Raw genomic sequence first — 8,991 nt, 5'->3', positions numbered from 1 at the left:
GTTGTGCAGAGCCTGTTGGTCTTCCTGTGTTTGCACATTTGCACCAGCAACTGCCTGTATATGCATACATAGGGATGAGAAGACTTTGGGAGTTGCTCTGCCTTTGCTACCCCATGTGTTCCATGCCTGCCTCTGTAACTCTCTGTACTGGGGCTAATATACCTGCATGCCATTGTGTGCCAGGAAAGGCCAGGTACACTCTGAGCACAATTCTGTAACCGCACAGTGCTGATAAGGAGGGAAAGGTTATCTTAGAGTAGCTAGCACAGTCAGCAGCAGAAAGAACTCTGTCCAGTCTCCAGGAAAGGTCTCACCCCTCCCTGCTGATAATTAGGTAGATAGCCTGGGCAGATGTCCTTAGCCTAGCTGGATGTACTTCTGAGTGGCATAAATAGAGGGATGAGGCATACTGAGAGAAGCTGCCGAATGGGAGTGATCCTGCTGCAGGCATCTCGCTTCCTGACCTGTACCCAGCCATGCACAAGCTCCTCTTGGTTCTGGCGTTCGGGATGCTGCTGTCTGAGATGAGGCTGGCGAGTGAGGCCAGGACTCCCCCATACGGTGTTAAACTGTGTGGCAGGGAATTCATCCGCGCAGTCATCTTCACTTGTGGAGGGTCCCGGTGGAGACGGGCAGGTGAGCACTTGGAGTACTGGGGACTGAATGGGGTCTAGCCTTGTTATTAAGGTAGGGGCCTCGGAATGCCAGATGCAAGGGATGGCACCAGGATGCCAGTCTTTTGTTGTTTTGTGTGCTCCCTGAGGCATTTGGTGGGCCACTGTGAGATATAGGAAGCTGGACTAGATGGGCCTATGGTCTGATCCAGCGGGGCTGTTCTTGGGGGCAGTTAGGAACCAAACCCTAAAGCCCAACCCTTTCTGAGTTGCAACCCAATCAGTGGTAGAGAAGCAGGCATGCCTCCCTCCACTCCACCCCTATAGGTGGTCTACTTAGAAGCCCGTACCAGATTTATACAATCATTCTCCCCTTTTTGTGGAGGAAAAATTGTATGAATCAGGCTTCTGTGCACATTACTGTAAACGCATGGGAGGGCAGCATTTGCTGATTCACCCAGGTACTCTGATCATCTGTATAATCCTACCAAGTGTAAAGGAAAACCACCGATGTATGTTCATACATGAGGTGCAGACATGCAGGACAGTGTAGTCTATGATCGTCTCTATCCACCCTACTATTCGAGGAATAGCTGCTCACAAGTTTGAGAAGAGATTAAGTTGTGGAAAAGTAGACAGCACTGATATTCTTTAACTACACCCTTGATACACCATTTGTAGAGAGTCAGAAACGCTAATAGTAATAAATAACTCTGAGTGAGAGATGGAGTTGTACAGCATCTATCTTCCCCAGCTTCTGCTTGCAAAACTAAAGGAAGACACCATTATCAAAGGTGTAAGGAAAGTTGCATCAAGGGGGGCAGGTGTCGGAAGGACTGGCCCAAGAAGTCACTGGAGGTGGCACAGGCTTTAGGGGCATAAACACAGGGCATTGCTTGCAGTTTCTAGCAAAGTTCTTGCAGGGCCTAGGAGAGGAGGGGTAAAGGGGGTAATTTGTACCCGGGCCCAGAGTCAGAAAGGGGGCCCAGGAGCCAAAGGAGGGGGCCCAGAAATTTCCTGGGATCTTACATTTTCCTATCTACTCAGACGTTGCCTGCATGGGATGCTGGGCACACTATCACAAGCACACAGCTGCAGCTACTGGCAAGCCCATATATGCTCAGGAGTGTGTTTGGTTTTCCGTGTTGTATCTATCTGCCGTTGCCACATGGGTGGGTAGACCAGGGCTCAGAAGACTTTTCAGCTGTCTCCACCCTCCCCCCATCCTGTTTTATTCCTCCCAGCCCCCATTCTGCTTGCCCATCACCACTCTCCCCCACTCTGTTTCACTTCCCCCCCTTTGCAAAGGGACCCAAAAGAAACTGTACCTGCTGATAAAATTTCTCTCAGAGGCCCTGAGTTCTTGACTCCTTGCAAGCTAAAAGATAGCTTGCAATTTGAAAATCTAGAAATGGCCACAAAACAAATAGACTTACATCTTTGTCACATATAAATTGCACAAACATCAAGGAAGAAGTATCTGGAAAGCGCTGGGAGATTTCTCTGCTGTCCACACAGCTCAGATCCCCATATGACTTGTTTGTACACTACAGTGTCAATGAGTTATGCATCTGGAGCTGTTTTCTGACTGCTTCTTATCTAGAGAGAAAATATAGCAAAAGTCCTAAGTAGCAGCAGCAACAGACAACAGTCTAGAACAGTGAAGGAATCTGAAATCATAGAGAAATATTGGAAAGGATGGAGGGTGCTCCTTTGACCCTCGCTCAAAGAGATCACCCTCTCCGTTGTCACAGCTCCTCAGATATCATCAACCTTATGCCATCCAGACCAAGCAGAGGACAGTTCCATGTTGATGTCCATAAAAGCTTCCTTTCTAGGTCTTATAGCAACAGCTCAAGGGACTTTTTTTTTTTTTTTAACATAACTGAAACAGTTAAGGTTAAGTACTTACTTGCCAAGCACCGCAGTCCTGATCCTGATTCTTCCCCTGCCATGGATGCTAATTAAGATATTTTTTTAAATGGTGGCAGGACAAACTACACATTTAAAGTAATAGCTAGTTTAGCACTTAGCTGCTCTAGACAGATCAACAACCTCTATACTGTATGGGTTGAATCCGAGGTTTCTACCTTCACACATTTTTTTTCATTTTCACTTAGGAAGAACATCTACTTTGCTTTCAGGCAGTGCAGTTTGACTTATTTCCAGTTGTTTTAAAAACAGCTGCAAAAGCTATGCTACTGGCAAAATCAAATCTAGCTCAACATTTTCCCATGAGAGAAACTGAGGCTGCAGCAGAAATATATTTGTCCCACAGATTCCCTTCAAAATTCTCCTCTGTGTATTGACATAGCAAATATTCTCAGCGTTATCTCCAGGTGTGTGAATATTTGGCATTCATGATCCAGAATTTAACATCTGCCAACATTCTTGGCAGCGGTCAACATTTGACAAATACCTGCTGGCTCACATAATGTTTTTACTAACCTAATTCATACAGCTGCTCCGAAAACATTGCCTTGACTGGAAGAAAAACAGAGTCACACTTCAAATTTGGATGTCAATGTGTTTATTTATTGCATTTCCACATTATCTTTGAACATAAATATCTCAAGGTTCTTAATTTAAATTCTGAAATATGAATTATAATTGAAATAATATGAATAGCCAGATCTGAAAATCTGCTGAATTTAGAATTTACTGAAAATTTCGTTAAAGTTTACTATAATTAATCTCACAGTTTCATTCAATGCCTGACTTATGCTGGCATTATGAAATGACTTGATTTTGACTTGACCATCTAAACATTTCCAGTTTGCAGTGTCATGTACTGTAAATCCCTCTTCCACCTTCCATTTTTCATGTTTGCCTCTCCTTACAGGAGATCTTGGTGCCCTTCCTGGAGGAGATTCTGCAGAAGCCTTTATTGCTACTTCCTCATCCAATGAATGGGACCCCATCCACGTACCTCCAAAGGATCCTGATTATTATGGGAGCTGGCGGGCCCAGCAGAGCCACAGTCCCTCAGAAGAAACTTGGGCTTTGGATCGCGGAGGCCGTGATGTAATGGCAGGGCTGAGCAGTGCCTGCTGTAAATGGGGCTGTAGCAAGAGTGAAATCAGCTCACTTTGCTAAGTAACTGTGTGCACATGCAGGCATGTGTGGCAAAAAAAGGAAGTATACTGAAATGGTTATGAGCTTGTAGACCATCAGCTACTAAATTTATTCACATAGCTGGCCACAGACATGTCCATTAAACAGCATTTTTGAAATCGTAACACCTGTGGACTCACTCATTGTTCTAAAATTGACATTTGGGGGGGACTGATTTTTTTGGCTTTAAATTGGTGCAGGAAGAATGAACCTCCCCATCCCTACATGCCCTGGTCCCAACTGGGGTTGCTCCCCCCCTTGCCCCAAAGCAGAGGAGCTTCTAGTTGGAAGCATCCTTGGGTCAGACACTTTTGCATGTACATTTAGTTTGACCCTAACAGTAGCCTGCACTGGTGGAGTGCAATGAAGCAATCAATTTGTGTGAGAGGCTAACTACACAATTTAAGTCACTCTAACTATACTGAGCAAACCCATTACGGCTGCGAAGATGTTACAGGGATCTATCTTCCAGCCTCCTGCTTTGTGGTTAGCTCTCCTCTCATTGCTGAGGTTGGTAGACCTAAACATTTTTTTCCTGAAGTTACTATAATAATAGAATGTGCTTGCTGGTGCAGAACCAAGAAGTCCTCCCCGCTGGTGCAGAGAAGTGCTCACAGCAAGGCATGATGCACAGGGTCCCTTGAAGGTGTGTTTGAATTTGTAACAGGGTTTTGATTTGAGCAGGGTGGCATCACAAATCGCCTTTAGGCAGTTGCTGTTTTTTTGTTCATGACTTCCTTCCTCCTGGAGAAAGGACAATGCCTTCTCTGAGACCAAACATACTGTATATGTCAAAGCTGAAATAAAAAGGTGAAATGAAACAGTGGGGTGGACTGTGTTGACTTGAAATGGGCCCCTCAAGGTGGAGGGAATGCCGGTGATGCATGCAAGCCTAAAACTAGAAAATGCCACAACCAGAATGCTGAGGGGAGTCAAAAGAGTTGGGGGACAGGACAGGACACACCAGCAAAATTTCACAGAATGGTTTTGCTCATCTGGATGAAAAACCATCTCTTCAGTTCTTCCAGGCAGCATCAAAGTCTTGGCCATCTATAGGCAATATTAGTGCTCCCTGGGGCATTTGGTGGGCCACTGTGAGATACTGGAAGCTGGACTAGATGGGCCTAAAGCCTGATCCACTGGAGTGGAGAAGGTTCTTCTGTTCTGTTCTGAAGGCTGTTATGTTCTTAATATCGACATCTCAACTGGGCTAGATACAAGGAGCAACTCTTATGAGGTTCTGTGATGGAAGGAAATAATGATTGGGAAGTTTAGAAAACAGATCCTCTCTATAAGAAGTTGCCCTTAGAGAGCTGAAGCAAACAATATTTGTCAACAAAACTTTACACAATCTCTGTTTGATGTCACTATTCTATCCCATTGGCCAGGGCGGGGTCACCTGATCATCCTTACCTGACTCTGTGAGGTGTGCTCATCTGACAGTCTGGGCTCTGGCCTGCTCTGGTAGCCCAGTCTAGGCTCCGGTCTGCTCTGTAGGAGTGATGAGCGAGGCTGCTGCCACCTGGGATAAAGGAGCTTAGTTCCCCAAGCAACAGATAATGTGCTTAATTCATAATGATGGTAATTCTAAAGAATTCATCAAGTCCTTTGCGGGAATGGTGAGGTAAGAGCCCCTACCTATCATCACAGGATCGAATGGAACTCCAGACAAAGTAAATGTAATAAATACCCAATGACCTACTTCTGCACTGTAAACCAGAATAGTGAACAATTTGAAGCAGAGAGGTTTCAGGGGAGGGGGGAGACACTAAAACCTTCTCTTCTCCAGTGATCCCCCCCCTACCCTGTGGGCTTCTAAATGAGCATTTACCTCACAAAAATATGTGATGTGGGCGGATTGAATGTGTGTGGTTTGCAGCAGAAAAGCGGTGGGGTGATTATCAGTGGAAAAATGGTGGGTGGACACAAGGTTAAGCACCCTCTCCCCACCCCAGCACTTTTCCACTCCAAATCACCCCCTCTGTTTTCAGCAAATGAGAAAGACACCAGGCTTTTACTACATATGATTGCACATAGTCTGCATGTACATAATTGAATGTTTCATTCAGACCACCCAGAGACTTGTGCAGACCTGGTATTTTAAGGCCCTGTCTTCTCTCATATTCAAATCTCATGAATCTCTTTCAAAGCTAGCATATTTTATTTTGTGGTTACATAAGATGACTCTACAATAAGTTAAAGTAAGGTAGCCACATTAGGGCCCAATCCTATCCAGTTTTCTAGTGCCGGTGCCAATGGGGCATGCACGCATCTTGTGGTGGGGCAGCAGTCACAGAGGCCTCCTTGAGATATGGAAACATTTGTTCCCTTACCTTGGGGCTGCATTGCGGCTGCACCAGTGCTGGAAAATTGGATAGGACTGGGCCCTGAGATGGCAGGCTTAGAGTGCCATTAAGGACCAGAGAGTGGGAGACAGACAAACCTGAACAGTGGGGCTCGAGGCCCTGGGAAATTTTACAGTAGCTAGGGCAGTAGTGCTCTTATGTAGCTCCCACTTAGTTCAACTGGGCTTCTCGAGAACTTCCCTATGGATTGTACTCTGCATTAATTCTTCAACTGATGGTTGATGGTTGTACCTTATTAGAATTGTCTAGTTATAATGTTGATCACAAAAAGAGACACCCAGGATCTGTCTCAAGCATCTCATTTGGAAGGCTTTAAGCTTGTTCATGTCTGATTTGAGCAGAGTTCATGTTTCCGATCCATATAGGAAAATTGGCAGGATCAGTGTTTGGAAGAGCACAATTTTGGTATTGATGGAGATATTGATCTTCTCCAGAGGCACTATTTGAGCAAGGCAAATGATACTGTTGCCTGGCCAATCCTATGGTGAACTTCGGTGATGGATCCCCATTCTTGTGGATCCCTGGCAGATACCGAGGCCCTATCTGTAGTTGCATTAAGGTTACAATCTTATGCAACATTTCCTGAAAATAAATCCTACTGAACACAATGGGATTTACCTCTGGAGTCAACGTGCTTTTTATATTTATGGTATGCTTTTTATATTTATCTGGGATATTTTTTAAATATCGTTTTTCAATGTACATAATTTGTTTTGAAACTATTGCAATGTGCTCCATGAATCTGAGATTGAAATCAGCTAGTTGTACAGGTTGGGCCCTGTTGGCAACCTTCAGTCTCGAAAGACTTGGGCGTCCCTTATCCATAGTGCTTGGGACCAGTAACATTTTGGATATAGGATTTTTCCATATTTCGGAATACCTGAATATGCATAATGAGAGATCTTGGAGATGGCCCCAAGTCTAAACACAAAATTCATTTATGTTTCAATTACCCCCTTTACACCTAACCTGAAGGGAATTTTATACAATATTTTTAAAATAATTTTAGGTTACCCCAGAATACCAGATTTAAGGGAGGACACCAGAATGCAGGGTCTCTTATCTTGTGTGCTCCCTGAGGCATCTGGTGGGCCACTTGTGAGACACAGGAAGCTGGACTAAATGGGCCTTTTGCCAGATCCAGTGGGGCTCTTCTTATGTTCTTATGCGCAAGGTTTGCGCATGAAACCATCTGTGATTTTATTGGCACTCAAAAAAGTTCTGTATTTCATATTTTGGAATTCCGGATAAGGGACGCCCATCCTGTAGTAAATTTCAGAGAAGGAATATGTAACAGGAGAAGAAGACTCTGCAATGAAGAAATTTTAAAGTGGGCTTTTTAGGTTCTGTACGGTGTAGCCTTGGAGGCTGTCGTGACCCGCTCTTGCACTTCAAAATTTACCATCACTCAGGAGAGGCCAGGGCTGGCTGTGACCAGGGTGATCAGACATCCTCTCTTTCCAGGACATGTCCTCTTTTTTAGCCTTGGGTCCTGGAAAAGAACTTAAAACACCCTCCTTTCCCCTGTGAGCAGGCAGCGCATAGTCTTCTTGTTAATAATAAATTATGAGCACAATCCTAACCAACTTTCAAACAATGCAGCTCTGAAGCAAGAGAACAAACATTCCCTTACCTTGAGGAAACCTCCGTGACTGCCACCCAACTGCAGGGTGCAGCACATGAACCATTGCCACAGCTACAATCCTATAGGCTACAATGCCACAGGCTACAATCCTATCCACACTTTCCTGGGAGTAAGCTCCTTTGACTACTGAGTAGACAGGCATAGGATTGGGCTCCCAGTTCTGGAAGCTGGTTAGGATATGTAACAAACTGTAAGTGATCTAGGGTCCAATCCTATCCAACTTTCCAGCTCTGGTGTAGCCATAATGCAGGCCTCTGGTAAGGGAGGGGAACACAAGTTCCCATACCTTAAAAGGCAGCCATTTTCAACCACTGTGCCAAGGCACACTGGTGTGCTGCGAATGGTCCGCAGGTGTGCTGCAGAAGTTTGAGCAAGGGTAATTTATTAGTAGGACCATCTGGGGATGTGAACATAAGAACAGCCCCACTGGATCAGGCCATAGGCCCGTCTAGTCCAGCTTCCTGTATCTCACAGCGGCCCACCAAATACCCCAGGAAGCACACCAGATAACAAGAGATCTGCATCCTAGTGCCCTCCCTTGCATCTGGCATTCTGACATAATCCATTTCTAAAATCAGGAGGCTGCACATACACATCTTGGCTGGTAACCCATAATGTGAGCCCCCCACCAATAGCATGGTGTGCCTTGCCACTTGTCAAAAGACTGATGGTGTGCCCTGTCAATTTTAGTACCTTGACAGTGTGCCATGAGATGAAAAAGGTAGAAAATCACTGCCTTAAGGAGACCCCAGGGACTGCCCCTCCATCACAGGATGCAGTGCACAACCCTCTGGCACAACCACACCAGCACTGGCAAACTGGATCAGATTGAGCCCATAGTGTTGAACCAGCTGAAGTCCATATCCATGGATGTTTGCAGCTTTTAAATGGTCACGTCCTCCGTTTTTCTGGGATGCCCTACATCTTGGTCCTCTTTAGTGGTGATGACCTCTGGTCACCCTGGCTGTGACTGAGCCCGCTCAGCGCTCCCCAGCAGCACGTGCCCCCAGAAGCGTGGGAGGGCAGCGCCCCTCGTGAGTCATCTGGCTTCTTCTGCGCGTTTTTGCGCCGAGCCACTTCCTCTTTAGGACGGCAGCAGCGCCTTCCCTTTTCGCCCTCTCTCGCTTCCTCCTCATCCCCCCCTCCGGAATAGAGAGGACGGGGAAAGGGGCGCCGCTTGGCATTCACCCTCCAAGCCACTGGCTGCGAGGAAGAGGACCGAGGAGGCGCCTCTGGCAGCCGCCAGCCCAGC

At 45.9% G+C, this 8,991-nt stretch overlaps 1 protein-coding gene across 1 annotated transcript; it reads left to right on the top strand.

Moving 5' to 3' along the window:
* The first annotated feature begins 476 nt into the window (after positions 1-476).
* On the top strand, positions 477-3,710 carry RLN3 (relaxin 3). The gene is made up of 2 exons (XM_066612695.1): positions 477-636; positions 3,457-3,710. The coding sequence occupies exons 1-2, from the start codon at positions 477-479 to the stop codon at positions 3,708-3,710; spliced, it is 414 nt and encodes a 137-aa protein (XP_066468792.1).
* The last annotated feature ends 5,281 nt before the right edge of the window (positions 3,711-8,991 follow it).

This window comes from Tiliqua scincoides, chromosome 2 (genome assembly GCF_035046505.1).
Source record: "Tiliqua scincoides isolate rTilSci1 chromosome 2, rTilSci1.hap2, whole genome shotgun sequence".
Taxonomy (NCBI): domain Eukaryota; kingdom Metazoa; phylum Chordata; class Lepidosauria; order Squamata; family Scincidae; genus Tiliqua; species Tiliqua scincoides.
The sequence above is the reverse complement of the archived record's forward strand: the minus strand, read 5'-3'. Positions and strand labels throughout refer to the sequence as shown.